This window comes from Echinops telfairi, unplaced genomic scaffold, assembly GCF_000313985.2.
Source record: "Echinops telfairi isolate 266 unplaced genomic scaffold, ASM31398v2 ScPeMD7_7457;HRSCAF=8495, whole genome shotgun sequence".
In the NCBI taxonomy this organism is placed as follows: domain Eukaryota; kingdom Metazoa; phylum Chordata; class Mammalia; order Afrosoricida; family Tenrecidae; genus Echinops; species Echinops telfairi.
The window spans coordinates 280,162-300,958 of NW_022111357.1; the positions used below are offsets into that span (position 1 = coordinate 280,162).

Sequence of the window (20,797 nt, forward strand, 5' to 3'; positions counted from 1 at the left end):
CAGTGCTTATAATTTTTACTGAAGCCAGAAAAGCAGAAGGGAAAAAAATGTAGTAAAAGCCCCTACAGTATACACTTTGTGTTACAGTGTGATTCTTTGCAATTTCTGAGATGAGAATCTTTATGGGAACAGATAACCAGCCTCCTTTCTCTTTCTCCTATGGAATGAATGGTTGGCGGATCTGAACTGCCAACTTGGTGCTTCGCAGCACAAGACCCAAGGGTGCCACCAGGGAACCTTGAAAGATCAAGGCCCGCCAGAAAGGGCTTTCGTTGTCCCTGTTCTCCAAGCCTGTCTTAATTTTTGGACTGTACTGGGAAGAGCTTGTCTGTCTCTAAGGGCTGCCCTTGGACTTGCTGTGTTTAGACACTGTCGCCTGGGTGTTTTTCTCTTATATGATCTTTAAAGTTTTCCAGTCGCCCAATCATGATCTATATTTATCAGTTCATTCATGTGACTATTATGTGAAAATATTATATATGTCTCCACGAAATAGCAATTTTAAAAAGTTAGTACTGTGTGTTTTTGTCACATCCTCACTAGATCATCTTGTATACATTTTTGTGATAAAATCTCTTTGGGAAATTTGATTTCATCAACAGGCCTTTATTGGGGCTGGGGGCAGGGGTTAAACTGAAACTAGAGAGGTTCTATCACTTGCCCTAGGTCTCAAAAACAGGTTCTGTCTGACTGTAAAGGCCGCTCTTTCTGCTCTGCGCTTCATTTTATCGATAAGCCTGCAACCTGGGAATTTACTCAGCTGACTGCTCTGCCTCCCTGCCGCTCTGAGGAATGGGCTTCATTGAGCAGCATTAGAGGGGGCAGGTCTGCTCAGTTCTTCATCCAGGCAGGTTGAGCCCAGCCTTTTGTGAAGAACTTGTGGCTGCTTCCAGGATAGTCCACAGACCCTTTGCCTTCCACCTCCCGGCAGAAGCCAGCTTCTTCTGCCACACAGAGGGGATACCCAGAAATCTGCACGGTCCCTCGGCCACTTGAGCAGTACAAAGAGCATAGACTTCTCTTTTGAAACTTTTTATTGTGAGTTGAGTGAGCCCTGGTGGTGTAGTTGTTAGGAGAGGGGCTGAGCTCCGCAAGGCCAGCAGTTCGCAACCACCAGGGGCTGCATGGGAGAAAGGCGGGGCTTGCTGCTCCTGTATTAGAGTTACAGCCTCAGAAACACACGGGGGCCAGTTCTGCCCCACGGTACAGGTTCACTATGAGTCGGCATCGACTGCATGGCAGTGGGTTTAGTTTGGTTTTTGAGTGAAGAGTTGCCGAGCGAATCCATTTTTCCATTCAACACTGCATACACATTTTGTTTCGGGTCCTTGCTTGCAATCCCGTGTTTCCCACTTCCTCCCCATGTCTTCTTTTATTCCGCCTGATTCCCTAACCCTTTTGTTCTTGGGGGATTGCTACTCTTGATCCCAAACGGTCTGGACTCCAGGGTGTTATCACCTTATAGACTTGTCTTGTTTGGCTGAAATTATCTGTGGGGGTGAGTGCACTTTCATCAGGCCATGGTGTCAGGTTCGCCACTCTGACCAGTAAGCCTGTTCTTTTTTAGGGTTTTGAGTTTTGTTCCACGTTTTTCTCCTGCCCCCACTTAAGAACTTCTAATGTGATCCCTTTGATGGTGGTCGTCAGGTACTGTCGATATCATTAGAGTGGCCACAAACATTCAGAAGAGAGAAAAAAAAATACAGGAATCTCCCAATTAAAAAAAAACAAACGGCAAACCCATTGTCATTGAGGCTGATGAATGGTGACCGCATTAATAGAACTGGGCCCCATAAAGTCCTCAATGACTCATTTCCGGAAGTAGATTACCAGGCCTTTATTCCAAGGCCCTAGGGTAGATTTAAACTTTGACTCGGTCCTTTACCAATCCTGTCGCCCAGGCACCAATCCTGTCGCCCAGGCACGCTGCCTCTCCCTATAGATGCCCCCTTAGGTGTTCCTCCCCTCCATGGACTTCTGCCTGCATGCAACGCATCGTGCTTACCTGAGCTTGGGGTTGACCTATATGTTTTGTGCTATGATTTCTAGCACTGCAAGAGTTAGGGGAGGAGGGTGCCTGGACGGGGCCTGGGCTGAAAGCCTCACTAGAAGCCATTAAGCGCCCCGTTGCCCAGGTCTCCTCTGGCAGGAGTTTGTCAGCAAGGGGCTTTTCTCAAGACAAGGAGTATCCAGCCCTGCCTGGGCCCCTCCTGCCTGCCAGGAGCTCGCATAGCTCTGGGCTGATCTGCAAGGAACTTTCATGTCCCCCATCTCCCAGGAGCCTCACAAATGCCTGTGGAAAGTGCCTCTTGCGAGGCTGCACACGCCCCTGCCTCCCTCTAGGACACACAGGCCCGAGTTTCAAAAGATTGAAGAGAAGTCAGAACCAGAAGTCAGAACCTCAGGCCCAACCTTGCATTTGTCACATGGGGAAACAGTCCCCAGGAGGGAAGAGGCAGCCTGAGATGAGACTGTCAGGAAAGATTTGAAGTGTTCAAGCCCACCGGCCACTCCAAAGGGGAGAGGTGAGTGTTAGCTCGCGGAAAGCTTCCGTCTCGGATGGGCTAGGAGCTGGTTAGAATGGACTCCTCGGCCGAAGGTTTGGGTGGTTTATCGTGATAGAAAAAAGTTTGACTGTCCACTGTTCCAGAAATATCCCCGGCAGGCATTCCCAGACAAAGACTTTGCAAGCATTCCCTGAGAGCATAAAGAACCAGACTGCTGGAGTAGATGCGGACTGGACAGCGGAAATGCTTCTGTGAATGGAAACAATACATGGGGTCTTCCCACAAAAATGACCTTGGGGACGTGACCTTCTTCAGCCTTCCATGTAAAATGGAGGCTTACCCTCACAACATCTTGTGACTGATGCCACAAGATGAGGTAGGCCCAGTCCCCTAAGGCAGGGTGGTGACTGTTTGAAGCAGAGGACCCTACTTACAGCCAGTTTGGAAGTACAGATCACACAAATGGCTCGTTAAGAGGATCCTTGTCCAATGCTGAGCCATCCAGGGACCCAACCCACTTGTCACAGCGCTAGGTCAGCCCCAAATCCTTTGTAATCAGCTTGTGACCACAGCAAGCTCAGCTTTGCCCACTTGCTCCTCTACTCCCCAGGCTGGCAGCGCTGGGCAGGCTGGGAACAAAGGGGGAAGTGTGTAGCATTGGCCTGGGGCCTGCTGCCTCACCCCTTCCCCCACTTCACTCCAGCATAGAGGTGACAAAGCAACTCAGTCCGGTAACCAGGCGTCCTGAGAAGGCAGGGGTTGGGAAGGCTTCTGGTTGGACTCCTGAGCTAGGAGAGGCTATGTCCAGGCTGGCAGGCCGAGCCCTGGCCACCCAAACAAGCCTCCAATTGTTAACTGCCCTCTACCGCCGTAGAGGTGGAGTGGAGCCCAAGGCCTTGCCAGTCAGCCAGGCCAGGGAGGGGAGGCTGAGGCTGATGCACACAGGTTACTTACACTTTTACTGTCACAGAGCAGGCTCTTGGACTTGAACCAGGGCCGAGTAAGAGTGTACAGCGTTACCCTCCTCAAGACCTGTCCCTCCTGTTAGCGTTTATTTCCTCCCCTTAGCTATAAGGGAGATAGATAATCCCTACCTTTCTGGGGCAAGTGGTAGTTATGGTTTTTTGTTTGTTTGTTTGAAATTACAGAAGTAACAGACCATAGAGAAGCACACATGTAAAAGAATAGCTGTTCGGGGTGTACCCTCACAGACCTGTTTTGTGCTTATGTATATGTGCATGCTAAAGAGGCCATTGATAGCTAATTGGATCACACTTTCCACTTAGTTCTGCCAGGCTCATCCTGTTCCCCACCCACCCCCTCGAGGTAAATACTCTGTGTTTCTCTCTGCAAACACTAGAAAGTGCCCTTATACAGGTTTCCTCTCCCCCCTGCCCATGCACAAAATGTACATTCTCGTCATTAGTTTGTGCCTGGTTGGGGTTTTTTTCTTACCCCTCCACAATCTATCCTGGGGTTGTTTCTAAAGTATATACAGATGCGTTTCATTCTTCCCAACGGCTGTTTACTATCCCATTACAGGCATGTACACCCCACCCCTTTCCCCCCCCACCCCCGCGCACACAACACACACACACACACACTGTGGTTAGGAAATAGCACCCCTCCCATCACTTTCTTTTTCATACCACTCACTGCCTGATAAATGTATTTATTTTCGGATGCTAACCCCCAACTAAAATAGCAAGTTCCAAAGAAGGCAGGGATTGCTTTTAGGTCCCTGCGGAGTCCCACAGGCTTAGGGTGGCATCGAGCACACACGCTCAGACACGGCTCTCTTCCCTCTGTGAGATCATTACTGGGGGGCGGGGGGGGGGCTGGGACTTGTCTCCAGAGAGTAATGGGGACCTTTGCATATCACCACTGTCTCCTGGGCCCTCTGGGGAATTCTGACTCAGGGAGATCTCAAGGATGGACGAACTGTTGCAGAGGGTTTCCTTGGCCCTGTTGGACTGCTGACCTTAGGGTCCGAAGTTCAAGCCCACCAGCTTGAGAAAAGGCGAGCCTCTGCCCCAGAACCCCTCTTTGGGGTTGCTATGCTTTGCAGTCGAGACCATGGCAGGAGGTTTGGGTTTTGTCATAGCTGTTCAATCAAGACCCAGGATTTGTCTTCCATGGTGTTGCTGGGTGGGGTCGGACCACCAACCGTTCAGTCCACAGTCAAGTGCCAAAACGTTGGCAGCACTCAAGAACGACGCGTGTCCCCACAGTCTTATCAAATTAAAGTCATCCTGGTTGAACGGGTTCCTCTTCCTCAGGGGCGTCAGCTAAGCCTGGGGTTGTACCAGATCCCAGATCCTGACCCAGGGCCCACACAGCCCAGGCAGCCGGTGCCGTGGAACAGACACGCGCTTTCCATTATGTTTGAAGGGTTTCGCCTGGAGGGCTGTGAAGATCTTGTGCAGTCAGTCCTTGTGTTCAGTTGGCACAAAGCAGCTCAGGTGACCGAGCTGGCAGGGGTCGGCAAACGCTTTCTGTGAAGGACCGGACGCTCACTCTTCTCAGTTTGGGGGCCATATGGTCGCCCTCGGCCGAAAATACTCAGCGCTGTCATTGTCGTGGGGAAGGAGCCATAAATAATGTGAACATGGCTGCTTTAAAAAAAACCTTTATGGTCACGGAAAGTTAGATTTGATATTATCAGAGTAGTAGTTTTTGTTTATTTGTTTTGTGTGTTTTTGTTTTTTTAACCACTGAAAAATTGTTGCTGGATTTGGCCTCCGGGGCCATAGTTTCCAACCTCTGGCCCAGATAAAATCCACCCAAGTGGCCAACAGCTGCCTGGGCACGACCGTCTCAGCTCATACTCCACAAGTCTGGGGAGTTACTGTAATAACCTATATAGAAAGCACCAGGTGGAAACCTTGTTTCCTTCAGGGAAGGAAACTCGGGGGGGGGGGGGGGGGGGGTCCATTCACTTGGGGGTTCATTTCACGGGCTAAATCTGAGTTGCCTTACTCTTCTCTCTGATTTAAAGATTGACCTCCAGGCCTGCTCAACCATGTGCTCCTCCTGACCTGGATCCTGAAGGACAGGGCTTAAAGGGGAGGAAAGGCCAAAGGGAGGTGGGCCAAAGGTCAGGCCTGGGGCGGCTGGCCCATCACTCTTCTTTCTGAAAAGACTTGCAGGTTGTAAGGGGGGGGCAATAAAACACCAAGCTGGGAATCCAAGGAACGGCTTTTCTTTGGCTTTTCTTTACGGGGATGGGGTGGAGGGGTGTTGGGTCTTTGATCTCAGCCCCCATCTATCACACGAGGGTGGTACAGCAACGCCCAATTTCTCGAGCTTTCCATTTTAATGCCCAGACCTTTGTTCCATTGAAATCTTACACACAAAAGAACCTTAGCCACAATAAAGAGGGAGCCACCCTGGTTCAAGGAAACTTGCATTTCACCCTCCACTCCTGGCCCCTTTAGAATCAGGGACCCAGCAGTGATGAAGCCCCAGGTCTCATTCTCTATCACATGGGGAAACCATGTGGGAGGAGTAAGGGATGAAGAGTCAGCTGGATTAAGCTGGGTCTGGGCCCTCCTCTTGCAGAGAAATGCTTCTTCCCTGAATGACGAGTAGGGAGTGCCCAGTCCTCCCTCTGCCAATATTGACCAAGGGCTTGCTGCAGGCTAAGCTTGAGCCGGGGGTGCTGTGAGGAGAGGACACCCCAGTGTGGGTCAGAAGGCCAGGGTGCCTGGCAAGTGCACGGCCTAGGGCCATCCTGCATCCCAGTGTATGGGAGGCAAAGGCCCCGTCTGATGTAGCACTCATCGAGGGCTTCCTGAGGTGGGGACAGCTCTCAATAGGCCTCTGAACCCCCAGAACTGGGAGAGCTTCCTCTGTGCTGGACCCTGAACCCAGGCATTTGCTGGGAGGTGCCTCCTATACAGGCCGGGCCGTGTGTTTTCTACCCCTTGGCCTTCCGGCACTTGAGTTCATCAATTATATTCGGATGAACAAGGTGTTGACAAACAGAAACAAAGAGTCACTTTAGCCTGAAAGCTAAATGGAGATGTGGTGGCTGGGTTTGGTTGGCCCACCCGTCTGTGCTGGACCTTACCCTGGGCCTGTGGGTACCTAGCCTACCAAGGGGGTCACTGATCCCCCCAACTACTTGAACCAGAAGCTGAGGTTGTGAGGCTTATCTGTGGAGGGCATGGGGTGTTCTAGAAGGCAACCCCATACCTAGGGTGGGGATGGCAGTGGGTTGCTGGACCGCTCCCTTCTGGGTTCTCTGGCTCCCTCACTCGCCAAATAGGTTTCTGTAAGGACCTACAGCTGTAGGGCTTGCAGCCCTTCTCTGGCTCACTACCAACCATTGCGCCAGTTCAGCCCAGGGAAACCTCACGCTAAACGAATGAATGAACGCCGTACCGAGTGCCAAGGCGCCGGGCTCCCTGGGGAGCACTTGTGCAGAGCTGGCCAGAAACCCTTTGGGGCTGCAACTTCCATCCCGGTCCCTGTCTGAAGAAACCGTGCCCCGGCCACGCAGTCCAACTCCCTGCACGGGAGCTGGGGCCTCCAGGTTCCACGCTGGTGTGGTGGGGGCATGCGGTGGGCACATGGGGCGTGTGACACGCCCACCAAGAGGTAGAGGCCCTTGCATCGAGCCACACGACTGGTCCTGCCGGCTCCCCTCTCCACACGTTCTGTTCTGTTTACCTGGAATGCAGGCTTGCCACTGCTTCCTCTCTTGGCAGGCTTCCTGCATGTTCTTCACGGTCCACCTCCAGTGTCCCCTCCTAAAATCCCACCTTTGATTGTCCCCGACCCAAATTAAAGGCGCGCTCTCGCTCTCTCCCCAAAACCTCCTCAGTGCCCCCAGCGGTTACCCCTCGGGAACCCCAGCCATGCCGGTTTCTCTTTGCCTGCCCGCCCGCTGCCTCCCCACAGGACCAGAAGCCTCTGGTGCCTGGATGTCAGGGCAGGCTCTTGTTTCACCGGGGGCCCCAGCTCCCGCACGGGCCACTGAGCAAGTGCTAATGCAGCAGCCTGTCCCAGGGTGTGGGGAAGCAGGTTTTTAAAAACATAGTTTTCCCTTCACCTGCCCAGTGGCCAAGTCCAGCAGGGGGGATTTGTCCTCGTCCCTCCCATTGCTGAAGGCTACAGCAGTGCAGCTTCCAGTGGGGCCCCGAGGGGGCAGGCCTTCAGACGCTTAAAGACCCCTGGCCAGCTGCAGAGCCAGACTTAACTGAGGGCCTGTGGGCACAGCCCTGAGTGGCTCCCCGCAGAGCCACTGGGCCACAGCGTGCGTTGTGCGGGCTGCATGGTTTCTCACTCTTTTTGCTGCTTCTGTGAAATCCCAGGGCTGGTCAACATTTGTAGCTTGCCTAGCTAGGTTGATACATTGACAGGGATCAGAGTGCAAAGAGCTGCAAGAGGGATTAGTCCTGCCCTGTCCCAGAGCACAGCATACATTCTGGAAATAAGTGGATGTATGGCCCCTTAGCCCCGGCCACTTTTGGGAATGCCCATATTGCATGTCATAATACTCCCTGCTCCAAAGCTGGCTTTTTGTGCAGAGCATATCAACGTGCAAGGACAGCAGTTCTCCTAGATGTCCTCCATCATAGACATGCCATGCTTTCTTAAACCACAGACTTGCATTGCTAGCTCTACATTTATCCTCACAAGGATCAGGATGCAGAACTTGGACGCCATTTTAAAGTATCCCCCGTAGTGCTGTCAGGTAACCGTAAGGTCCGTGGTTCAAAGCCACTTGCCACTTAGGAGGAGAAAGGTGAGGCTCTCTGCTTCTATAGAGAATTTACAGCCTCAGAAACCCCACGCTGGGTCATTAGGAGTTGAAATTGACTCAGGGACGGTAGGGTCTTGTGTCGTACCACATCCTGGACATCACCAGGCGAATGCCCGCACCTCACTAGTTAGAAGGTCCTGGGCGTGCATGCTCAGGGGTAACCCAGCCATCGCTGGACTCAAAAGTGGGATGGAGAGCCCTGCTACTGGGAGCCCAGCACTTGGCACCGTTGGGCAAATGTTCACCACACACCCAGAACCAGTGGCCCAGGGTCTGGAGGCTCACAGTGAGCTTGAGAGAAGGGAGACTTGGAGGCCTGTCTTCTGAGCTGGATTTGGAGGGAAGGCAGCCAGGTCGGAGGGAAGCCCCAGAGGGGCCAGATGGCCCTGTGGGAAGGAAGCCCCAGAGCGCAGCAAGCCTGTGGGGGTGAGGGGGCGGTCTGTCTTCTTCCTCCCCCCACCTCTGATGTGAGAACCGGGGCTTTTGCAACTGCTGCCTGACCGCATCTAGAGAAGGCAAAGGCCAGAGACATCTGATGAACAGCTGTGCCCCTGGCCACCCCTCGGTTGTGAGTGTAAACCGAGACCCACAGCAAGGCCGTCCACCTCGGTGTGTGTCCAGCTTGGGTGATACGCTCAAATAATGACAGGCCAGTTCTTTGGTGCGCCTCTGGAACGTCCCATTTCTTGGCTGACTTAAAAGCCAGAGAAAGATTCTTCTCCCTTCCTCTGGCATGGCCTGGCTCATCTTTGTATAAACAGGTCCCTCCCTGCAGCAGCCCCCAGGGGACATGAGCCCACTGGCTTGTCTCTCCCCAGAAATTCCTTGGCCTGACCTCCTTGCTTGCTTCCGTCTTGTGTCATGCTTTTCCAAAGCACATTTCTCGCTGGCACGTCATCGGTGCTGACCGGACCCTGGAGAAATCATTGTAGGACGGGGATCTTTGCTACGCGGGGCACCGCGTGGGGTAGTCGGGGACCAAGGTTCCAGCCCTGGCTCTGCCGCCGAGCCTTGCATGATATGCATTTTATCTCAGCTGCCCAGGCCCGCATCTCATGCTGACAGCATGACTCAGCCCATTTTGTAGATGCAGAACTGTGAGGGAAAAGCGGGGAGAGGTGTTCAGGAGGATGACTTAGCATTTTGTAGTCCACAGGTTGGCCTTGGTCGGAGAGGTGTTAAGGAGAATGACTTTGCGTTTTGTAGCTCACAAGTTGGCCGTGGGCTAGAATTAGGTGCCAGCAACAAGTCCAGGGCGAACCCCTCCCCCTTGATACACCTACCACATCGTTTGGCTGATGGCGTTCCAATGCGTGGGTGGTTTGACTCCTGGATCTCCTGGTCAAGAACCACTTGGACCCCAAGCATGGTTCCACCAGGAGGAGGAGACACCAGGGTGCTAACACCCCCCTCTCCCCCAGTAAGGCAGCGGCCAGCATCTAGAAATGGGCAGGGCTGGCTCAGGCACCTAAGGTCAGGAGTGGCCAAGTTTCCTGGGAGAAGGGCAGGCATGGTGCCGCCGCCAAGAGTCAGGTGAGCCAGTCTGAACAGGGGGACCTGCCAGCGCAGGCCCTGCCCTCGAGTAACCTGGGCCCAGACATGGCTTGCCTGCCTGTGACAGCCCTCCTTTTTGTTTCTCTCCGCAGAAGCTGACCGGTCGCCTCTTGCTGGCTGTGGGAGGGGCAGTACTCGGCTCCCTGCAGTTTGGTTACAATACTGGGGTCATCAATGCCCCCCAGAAGGTGAGTGCTATGCCATCCTTTGCTACCTACTCTCTTGGCTCACAGCCCACACCTACAGGCTCCTACTACCCCCTGGGGGGCAGTGGTCATTTGCATTAGGTCACTGCCTACCTCTCCTTGCCCTCCTCCACCAGGAGGGCAGAGGCACTTCTCTGGCCTTGGACTATGACGGAAAAATGCTAGACCATCAGAGCCTGCAGATTCCTTAGGGGTCTTCCTCAGCAATCTTCTGCCCAACACGGCCACGCCATTGCGTGAGCAGTGCTCGGAGTCAGTCGTGACGCCATGTTCCCATGTGGTTCTGGGCCCGACAAAGGACTTTGGCACTTGCTCCTCCCTCTAGTCCTGGCAGGCAGGCAGTCATCATCGCGCCCACTTTCAGATGGAGAAAGTGTCCAGAGGAGACACCTGCCCAAGCTGCTCCTCCCATCTGGACATAGCCAGAGCGGGTATCTAATAGCAGGCTGCCTTGGAGCCCCATGCCTGCCAGGGGGTCCCGGAAGCTGTGCTCACCCCCCCCATGCCTCACGTGTGAGGAATTGGCTCTGGCTTGGCAGTGCTTTCTCTCCCCAAAGGCCCTGTGCCAGTCAAAGCAAAGATGGTGTCTCACCGCAGGGAACCACAGTGGTTGGAGATCTGTGATTGACTTCCTTTTCCGAGAGACCCATCCTGGATCTGCCCTGACTTGCTCACTTGAATGTCAGGGCTGGAAGGCCCCCAGGCGATCGATCACCTCCATTTCTCTACAGAGCCCGTCTGCTTTCCGGGGGGGACAGAGGGGGAGGGGAAAGGACAGGACAGGAAATTCACCAGCCCAGCCCCACCTCTGTCGCGGACATTTTACACAGGGTATGCGGCTGGACAGATGTCCATTAAATAGACTTGGGAACTGAAGCTCCGGCAGTCAGAGGGGAGACGCTCTTAGCTGGTAAATAGGCAGTGTCAGAAGCCTCACCAGAGTCTCCGATCTTCATCAGATGGAAGAATTAGCCCTTCCCAGGAAGGATGGGGTGAGAGGGGCCACCCCGCCCGCCCTCATTCACTCCTTATCCACCGGTGATGCTGGTAGTTGAGGCAGGAGAGTAGTGAGTGTCTGACTCCCGAGGAACACGCAGCCTGTTCAGGGGGCTGGGCAGCGTCAGTCAGCTCCTCCAAATAGGTGGAGGGTGGCTATGGGGCCACGCCCACAGCCGGTATTGGAGCGGGAGGCGTGCTGTGCTGGCTGAGTCATGCTGAGCACAGCGGCAGCGGTGGGACTTTTCCACACTTGCCTGAAATGGCGGCTGGGGCCACACTTGCAAGACCTGCTTTTACAAAGTGCACTCCACCTCGATCGCAGGTGGACACTCGATTCCGATCCACTTGGTCTTGGGTGAATTTTAAAGTCGTGTGCAGCCAAGGTTGTGCGACTGGATCCAGCAATATCTTGAAAGTGGTCACAAAGGGAGGGAGCTAAAGGCAGACCCAAGGACCCTCAGTCAGGATTCATGGCCAGAATAAAACTCTTGAAAACTCAGCTCACTGCTATAGAGTTGATTCGTACCCACAGCGACCCTGTAAAACAGTACAGTCCCAGTGGGTTTCTGAGAGTATAAATCTTGGGGGAGCAAAAGGACTCCTCTTCCTCCTGTGGAGCAGCTGGTGGATGGGAACTGCTGACCTCGCTGTTAGAGTGTAAAGCGCAACCCCCTTCGCCACCAGGGCTCCTATGGTCAGGATAGGGATTCCCGAGATGGAATCTGGGGGGAGGAGAGTGGGGGTGTCAGCAGATGGGGACAGATGCCGAGAAGCGAGGTAAGCTGACATCCGTAAACAGTGACTGGCTGGGTGTCACTTGAGGAACAGCAGAAAAGGAAGGTTGGGAAGGCCAACCAGGGACCGACCGGAAGGGCCTTGTGAGTGTGGACATCAGTGGACAACAGGAAGCCACCAGACAAGGGCAGACAAGGTCAGATTTGCATCACAGGGAAATGATTCAGACCTAGTGAGGCAGGCTGGGTCCAAGACTGTGAGAACAGAGACAGGCAAAGGAGTGAGAACACCGTGTTGCAACACAAGTATAAACATGAAACACAGAAGGACCAATGGACGGGATTTGGTGATTGATTCATCATGAGGAAAAGAGAAGGCTTTGCAGAGCGGGTGTGCTGAGCTGACAGGCATCTGAAGGATGCGCAGGAATTGAAGTTGGGTGGGAAGCAGCGACAGGAGGCACGGACGGATCTTTCTTAGGAGAGCAGCCAGGCTGGAGGGAAGGCTTGGGGTTGAGCGCCGGTATCTGAAGAGGTATGGATGCCAATGCCCTCGGGCGACTGGAATAACGAGGCTGGCTCAAGCCCCTGAGAACATCCCTATTGGGCAAAGGAGGCTGGTAGGCAGGGGCAGAAGAGCTAGACCTCTCAAACCAGGAGCCCAGGACTTTTTAAGACAAAGGGAGCGTCAAAGCTGGAAGGGCAGGGGCTCTCGTCTAGTTTGTTCACTGCTCTTTCGTGGGTGGGAGCCCCTGGATGACGCACATGAACGCGCGAGTTTACTCCCTGAAAGGGTGGCGGTTTGAACTCCCATGGTCTGTCTCATGATCTACTTCTGAAGAGCCAGCTATTGAAGACCACCCCGTGGGCCCTATTCTACTCCACCATTCACGGGGGTCTCCTTCATGAATAGGAGTCCGCACAGTGGTAGCGTACTAGAAGTGTGCCTGCCCATCGGTAGAGGGAAGGAAGGCGGCCAAATGCCTCCGAGATGGCACAGAACCACAGATCATGGCTACAGCGCTAAACCCCACCACCACCCCCCAAAAAAAGGATGTGGCGGTGACCTTGGGGGTGGCAAAGTGGAGTCCCATGGGTGGAGAGAGCGAAATGAGGCACCTGTGGAACAGGAAGAAAGCACTGGAAGAGGGGGGTATGTTCGGATTTAATTTTTATTTGTTTTAATCTGAAGACTTCCTTTTTAAATCTGAAGGGTGTCAGCAGAAGAGGGAGGCGGCAGCAAGGGAAGAGGCTTCTCACAGAGGCAGGAGTTGGGAAAGGAAAGGTTGGATTTGGCCAGGAGGGACTTGATCCTCAGATTCAGGTTGTGGAGGTTCAGAAGGATGTGATCAGAAGTAGGTGAGAGTTGGAATGGCTGTAAAAGTGGGTGGGCAGCGCAGAGGGCCCAGCTGAGGTTATAAGCGGCCTTTACAGGAACCCTGGGCACCTGGCCAGAGGTCTCTTCAGACACCACCTCTGAGGAGGGAAGCTCCAGAGTGACTAGAATTGATAGCGCTCAAGCGCACGCACCGGAATCGAGTGGCGTTTCCGGGGCAAGCACTTGGGCCCCTGGTCTATTTACTTTTGCACTTTCCAAACACTTCTCACTAGCTCTTCCAGCCGGGAGCAGATTAGAAGCGCTAACTAGGAGAAATGGAAGTGCAGCTCGGAGGGCATGTGTAATAACAGGGCAAGCCAGGTGGCCCGCAAACCGGGTGACACACCACTGACAATCGACACTGAAGGCATTGTCTTGGGATGGACGGGATTCACGGCTGCCAAGACTTTCTGAGCATCGTGGGGAGAGATGGGTCCATTCCGACTCACAGCCACTCTGTAGTTGTGGGTCAAACTGCCCCCCGGGGGTGGGGTGGGGGCTGGGTTCCTTTTTATAGAGCAGATCTTGGGTCTTCTCCCATGGAGCCATTGGTAGGTTCACAGCCCCAGCCTTTGGGTTAAGAGCCAAGCACCTCACCATTGTAGCCGCAGGGTGTCTTGCGAGGGATGGGGGGGGGTAGCCATCACCAAGACAGCCAAATCCTGACCTTTGTGTCTGGTCCTGGCCTGGGCTCAGGAGGCAGAGGGGAACCGGATTGTCCCACCCTCAAACGTCAGAAGGCCCCGGGTAGATTCATAGAGGACTTCAACATGTTCTGCCAGGGTGGCGGTGAGGGGAGAGAGGGGTTCAGAGAAGTTGGCTGCCTTGCTAGACCTTGATGGGTGAGCTTTTGTGGAGAAGGAGGGACAGGCACCCAGGCAGGGACCAGCTTGTGCCAAGACGCAGTGGCACGCCTTGCTCCGCTGCTGTAGAATCCCTACCTGGCGGACGTCTCATAGCTGCCTAGGTGAACTTGGGCAGTTGCTCTGGGTTGGTCATGGTTTGCCTACTCTGGAGAAGAGACTGCTACCCTGATGTTTAAGATGCAAGTAATAACTGTCCATTACAAAAGCGTGGCCTCTTCAATAAGCCAGGCCCCACAGGGTTTCCTCCTGGAAGTGGTTAATGAATCATAACATTATCTTAAATGTTTATAGAGCACCTCCCCGTAAATTATCTTGAAGCAGCTTTACAAGGCAAGCAGGTCTACAGAGGAAACTGAGGTCAGGGGAGCTCACCTGCAGAGGGAGAGGCTGAGCTGGGCTCGAGTTTCAGGGCTCCCTATGCCCTGTGCTTGCCCCCCACCCCCCCACGCTGCAGTGTGTGCGTGCAGACATGCTGCCAGGGGTTTCTCTGAGATGGGCATGAAGAGATGGGCATGAGCTCAGCCACAGAGGAGGCGAATAAATCCACAGAGGGCATCCTGACTACCACCCAGAGATGACCCAAGGCTTGCCTTACCCCCAGCTCCCACCCCAAGTGAGCTCAGTTGCCAGCAGAGATGACTAAAGGCCACTGAGAAACCGTGAGGTCCTGGCCAAGGGACTGTCAGGCATGTCTGAGAAAGAGGCCTCCTCAGAATCCAGACGTTTGGCCTGGACAGAGCAGAGGACTCCGTGGCTCAGCCCTCCTTATTTGACAGAGGAGGAAACCGGTCAGCTCCCGGACAATGGCAGCTAGAAGCGCCCTGCCCGCCCTCCCTGGGGCTCGGCAGCCCCTTCTCATCAGCCTTGCTCCAAAGAATCTGGGGTCTTTCTCCACAAGCCCTTCCAGCTTCCTTGCTGTGTGCCTGACATGGTCCCAAGCCCTGTAAGGAATAGCAACTCATTGTTCCTCATCGTAGTCCACTTAGGTAGGCACTGTCATCCTTGTTCCCCAAGAAGCGGGAACAGGCTGTGAATGGGCCCACGGACACACAGCCAGTGAGTGATGGGGCAGGGGTTCAACCCCAGTGAGTCCAACTCCAACCTGAGCCTTGGCCGCTGGGGAAGGGCCGGCGGTTATATGCCAGAGCCTGCCTCTCACATACATCCACGCCGGGTCAAGCTCTGTTCTGCTCAGGCATCCCAGCGGGCTCCCACACACAGTTGCACAAGGTCTTAGGATGTAGGACATAGTGGCCGCCACTATATCCACATGCATCGCTGAGTCCTTAGCGACCCCCAGGGCTTGTTCGTCAGTAGCAGCTCTCTACCCACAAGCCGGTGCTGGACACCAGACACAGGTGAAATCAGACCTGAGGAGCATCAAACACTAATTAGCAGCCACAGAAGCTGGAGAGACACCGTGGAAGCCGGGGGAGGGGCAGGTGCTGGCTTACTGAGCCAAGATTCTCCAGGACCAGCACGGTTGCTGGTCGGGCCAAGGTCATTCTTTGGCAGTGGGACTGTTTGGGGCATTGTAGGATGTTTGCCAGCAGCCCTGGCCTCTACTCACCAGCTTCCAGAAGCATTTTGCCAGGGTGACGGCCCAAACTGTCTCTGAACAGTTGCCACACAATCCCCCCACCCTCACCGCCCAGCTCCTCCCACCCAACTTAGAACCCCTGCAGTGAAGGGGTGGCTATCAGAATGACCTTCAGAAGCCAGTGCAGGATCTGAAAGGTGATGAACCAACTCACCAGGAAGAAGGCACAGAGCACCCACGTGGAGCCCAGAGGTGTGGGTGTCCGGGTAGTAAGAGGAAGGGCCTGAGTCATCGTGTGGGTGGGGAGCTTTACCCTGGCTGCCCTGTCACCCTGGGGGCCGGGGACCAGTCAGGAGGCAGCTGAGGCAGCACCGAAGACCTGGCCTTGGCTCGGAGAGAAGCCATGTTCAGGGCTCTTCAAGAGAAGTCGCCTGGTTGGCCTTGGGACCCAGCTTCTGGCCTGCTAGGCACTGGGGAGAGACCCGGAGAGACCAGCAGGCAGGGCTGTCTGTCCAGCTTATCCAGGAGCTTCTGGCTCTCTGTTCCCAGCAGGCTCGCTCTGGGTGTGGCTATGGGTTGCTATGGAGATATAGCTCTGGGCTGGAAACTGGGGGATGGAGGACAGAAAACAGGGGTCAGGGCCAAGGTGAGGGACTAAACTGGATCTCCTAGCCCTCCTCCCCCTTCCTGGAGCTCACTGCTTGGCTGCTTAACCCCTTAGTCCCCCCAGTTACATCTGAGAGGAGGAAGGGCCTAGAGGGGTGGGGAGGTGTCCATCAGGGTGTCTATCTGTCAGGGGCCATCTGGGAAAGCCAGCTTCCTGGGGTCAAGGGATGTCTACAGAATCCCATAGGAAGGGATGTTGGGACCTGCTGGAGACCCCAAAAAACACACTCCATCTACTGGATGGGCCTCTTGTCAGCAGGCTAGATTCTAGACCAAGGGTGGGCAGGAAGGTCGGATCTGGCTGGCAGTCTGTTGTTAGTTTTGTTTTGTTTAACAGCCCATGAGCTAAGGATTTTTAAAAACATTTTTTAAGGATTGTTTAAGAAAAAGGAGGAAGAAAAATAAGATCTTGAAGCCGCATGTGACCCACAGACCCTAAAATATTTTCTCTCGGGCCCTGTACCGAAAACACGCCAAACCCTGCCCTAGATCACGTGACTTGCACACCCCTGATTGACAGGGAACTCACCACCTTCAGAGATGGGGCGGGGCAGTGTCACTCCCTGGGACCTAGAAAGCTCTTCTTTCCACGAGCGCTATGTCCTTTGAGGCCTGTCCTCTCCGGGATTCCACAGACCGGTCTGGTTCGTCCCTCTGCCCTAGACAGCCAGGCAGGGCTCAGCAGACAGGGCTTGGCCTCCTGCAGCAGGCCCCTGCCCCTGCCAGCCTCTTCCCTGCACTGTACATTCCTCAGGGGGCGGGGTGTTGTCCACGGGCAAATTTTTTTTTAATGGAAAGCCCTGTCCTTCCTGCCCCTGAAGGTCACAGGAACCACAGTGATGACGGTAGTCAGCGCATGCATATTTACGTCTGGCGATGCGTCACAGTGCTCTGCCACCCACCCAGGCCCCAGACACCCTGTCACAGAGAGGAAGTGAGCACTTCCTCCCAGACCTGTGGTCCTCACCCACAGCTGCCCAGGCTGGACCAGGGGGACTCCTAAGGAGCTGTTTAAAGCAGCTCTCCTGGAGAACCGCGCGGGGAGTAAGGACTTGTTTATACTGGAAATCAGCCAGCCCACGGGCTTGCAGCTCTCCAGAGCCAACTCTCTAGAGCCAGCCCATCTCTTTAAGCCGACTCACACTGATGCTCAGTGGCCCCTGGGCTTCTTGGTCCCCCAGGCTCAATGATGGGCTGGAGAGAGGTTTCTCATAGCCCCTAAACCCCGCCATCCTTTGCCTCCCAGTCCGCAGGTAGTGAGTGGGCTGGGGAAAGAGCCGGGCAGCAGCTTGGACTGGGTGTGGATCCTCTGACTTGTGCTTACCGTGGGCTTGACACTGCTTAATCTGGGGCGGGGCTTTGATAACACCACGAGTTTATCCATTATCTCCCAATCTCGAGCCAAGTCACTAGAGGAAGAGGGTCCCACCTGAGCTGCCACTCCTGTAAGCCCTGACTCAGCATTACTCTCCCTTTACTCACCTTTCCAGAGGGAAGGGCGCATTACCCTGAGAACTATGGGAGGCAGAGAGCTAGCGGTGTGGGAGGATGTCAGCACAGGGGGAAACCCCTCTTCTTGGTGAGTCCCTGGGACTGGTTGCCAGGACAGCCAAGTGAGAGTGACAGAAGGGAGAAAGGTCTCTTCCACCTGATGTCGGCTCAGAAGAGTTGGGGCCTCCGAGAGACCAGGAGTTGAGCTTACTTATCTGGACCGTTCCCTTGTCCAGGACAGCGTGTTCCCCACACAGCCTGATAAACGGGCCCTCACTGCCCCAGTCCACCCTCCTCTGTGGCCGTGTCTCTTGAAAACAGTCACTGTGCTCTGTTTGGGAGTCAGCCCTCCTGCCCCCAGAAGCAGGTTTCCAGGAGAACCCAGGCCCTTCCCTCACCCGAAGGCCTGGCCTCTGCTCTGGGACAGGCCCTGGCGGATTCTCCAGGTGGTCAGAGATCACACCCTTGAGAGGTGCCCTCCAGGTAGGAGCAGGACATCTGCCAAGGCCTGGAGGGGCGGGGAGTGGACCGTGCACGGAAGGTGCCTCTGGTGTGCTAGGGGTGGAGCTGGTGGCAGGTGACAGGCTGGGCTGAAATTTGGGCATGTAGCAGGAGCATGGATTTTAAGCAACAGGGCACTGGATAAAACCAAACCCACTGGAGGTAGACTCAGCATGCCCCTGTGAGTGTCCCAGACTGTAATTCTGTATGGGAGAAAGAACCCCCTCTTTGGTTTCGAACTGCTGACCTTGCAGTTAACAGCCCAGCGTGTAACCACTATGCCATAAGCACTTTCAATACAAGGGGGCTCTAAATGGCTTGTGGAAATGTGGGATTAAAAGATAAGGGAATTTCCCCACAGATTCTTGGAAGCCGTCTGCTCTTAGCGTACGAGAAACTGTTTCTGTGGACCCTGGGCCTGCACCCAGCTCCAAGGGTGGCTTGGATGGGTCTGGCAAGTCTCAGGGCATGATGCATGAGTGTGGTCAGGCAAAACCAGTGCTGCCCCACTACCTCAAACCTGGGACCCGGCCAGCTCCCCCCAGCCCCAAAGCAGGGCTGTGCTGGGACAGGTGTCTCCAATTCCTGGAATGGCGGCCTTGTCCTTCAGCTTTCCCCTTTGCCGCCCAGCTGGGCACCTGAAGGGGCAGGAGGCTGGAAGCTGTTCCAGGTGGGCTTAGACCTGAGGGAGCTAGGCCTGGGAACAAAAGGTGGCGGTGCCCTGTCAGGAGGCTGCCAGTCCCCAGTGTCAGCGTCAGAGGGCCTGGCCTTCACTCCTCCCTGGCTCCTAGATGGCAAAACCTGTCTGTCCAGCTGTGTCTCCTCCAGCGGGGGGTTGGCACAGGGCCCTGGTGGCAGGAACTGAAGTGGAGGAGTACTTCCTCCCTGTGCCTCCCTCTGGCTGAACTGTCACTGCCACTTATTGGTCATCTGCCAGCACACCGTGTTGGGTGTGTGACGCCACAGGACACTGGAAGGTGGACCGTGAGCGAGGGTAGTGCGAGGGCCGAGCCTGCCATAGACAGTTCCTCATGTGGAGAAAGTGAGGCCCAGGAACAGGAGGGGCAGGGGGGGATCCGGTCAGGAGCATGCAGCTGGGCCCTCTTGGAGGGAGGGTCCTGGTCTTGGGTTCACCCGCCAGGCCGCTTCCCCCTGCAGGTGATCGAGGAGTTCTACAACCAGACATGGCTGCACCGCTACAACGAGCCCATCCTGCCCGCCACGCTCACCACGCTCTGGTCCCTCTCCGTGGCCATCTTCTCCGTGGGCGGCATGATCGGCTCCTTCTCCGTGGGCCTCTTTGTTAACCGCTTTGGCCGGTGAGCAGGAGGGTCCTGGGCTGGCTCTGCCCCTGGGGAGCCCTGGTCTGAGGGAAGGGGAGGGGCTGCCCTGCCCACGGAATGCCGGGTTGGACTGGGAAGTGGGAGACTGCCCTGCCTGCCTGTCCTGGGTACTACTCCTGCCCCTGGGAGTCTTACCCAGGGCACCCCCCTGACCTGCGGCCCCGCCCACAGGCGGAATTCCATGCTGATGATCAACCTACTGGCCTTCTTGTCCTCCCTGCTCATGGGCTTCTCAAAGCTGGGCAAGTCCTTCGAGATGCTGATCCTGGGTCGGTTCATCATCGGGGTGTACAGTGGCCTGACCACGGGCTTTGTGCCCATGTATGTGGGGGAGGTGTCCCCCACCGCCCTCCGCGGGGCCCTGGGCACCCTGCACCAGCTGGGCATCGTCGTCGGCATCCTCATCGCCCAGGTATGTGCTGCCCACCTGCAGTTTCAGGGGCTCAGCTCGGAGTCCAGCCTCACAGAGTTACCCTAGCCACGCAACCCTCTCCAACCCAGAGCAGTCCTGCTGGGCAGGGTAGAACTGTCTCACAGGGTCCCGGAGGCTGTCAGCCTTTATCAAAGCAGATTCTACCCTATAGAGTGGCTGATGGGTTCATACCACCCACCTTCAGTTAGCAGGCTCAGCCTCTACAGCCCTGCAGAGAAAGACACGTGGTACATGACCTGGGCACAGTCCCCAGAAGACAGCTCCCACCCTGGGCCCCCTGGGCCTTGTGACCACAGCAAACTGTATCCCCTGCAAGCCCCAGGCCTTTACGCTGACTGCGCCCTCTCCCCCGGAGGGCGGCCCCTCTTAGCCCCCAGCCCTGCCCATGCTGTCTTGCCCTTTGGTCCCCAGGAGAGGCTAAGAGGGGGGTGGGGTGGCCAGTGCTGCAGATGAGCTTAAGCCTCACGTGGGTCGAAATGCCGATGGGAGCCCAGGTCCCTCGGGCTTCACACCCAGAGCCCTTTCCCTAAAGGGGCAGTGGCCAAGCAGGTGGGGACCACTGAAGGTGAACTGAGGGGTCCCCACAGCTGTTCCTTCCATGCCTGCTGCTTCTTGCCCTAGGTGTTCGGCCTGGACTCCATCATGGGCAACCAGGAGCTGTGGCCCCTGCTACTGAGCATCATCTTCCTCCCGGCCTTGATCCAGTGCATCCTGCTGCCCTTCTGCCCCGAGAGTCCTCGCTTCCTGCTCATCAACCGCAACGAGGAGAACCGGGCCAAGAGTGGTACGGCCTGGCCTCGCTCCCCCCC

General features: G+C 55.4%; 1 protein-coding gene across 1 annotated transcript in view; it reads left to right on the forward strand.

The window, feature by feature from the left end:
- Window positions 1-9,787: 9,787 nt before the first annotated feature.
- The window catches only part of SLC2A1 (solute carrier family 2 member 1), a 15,174-nt gene continuing 4,164 nt past the window's right edge, over window positions 9,788-20,797 (forward strand). The window contains exons 1-5 of the mRNA XM_004704916.2: window positions 9,788-9,805; window positions 9,924-10,019; window positions 19,371-19,531; window positions 19,727-19,967; window positions 20,610-20,772. Coding sequence (XP_004704973.2) covers window positions 9,788-9,805; window positions 9,924-10,019; window positions 19,371-19,531; window positions 19,727-19,967; window positions 20,610-20,772 — 679 coding nt within the window. The remainder of the gene's footprint in view (window positions 9,806-9,923; window positions 10,020-19,370; window positions 19,532-19,726; window positions 19,968-20,609; window positions 20,773-20,797) is intronic.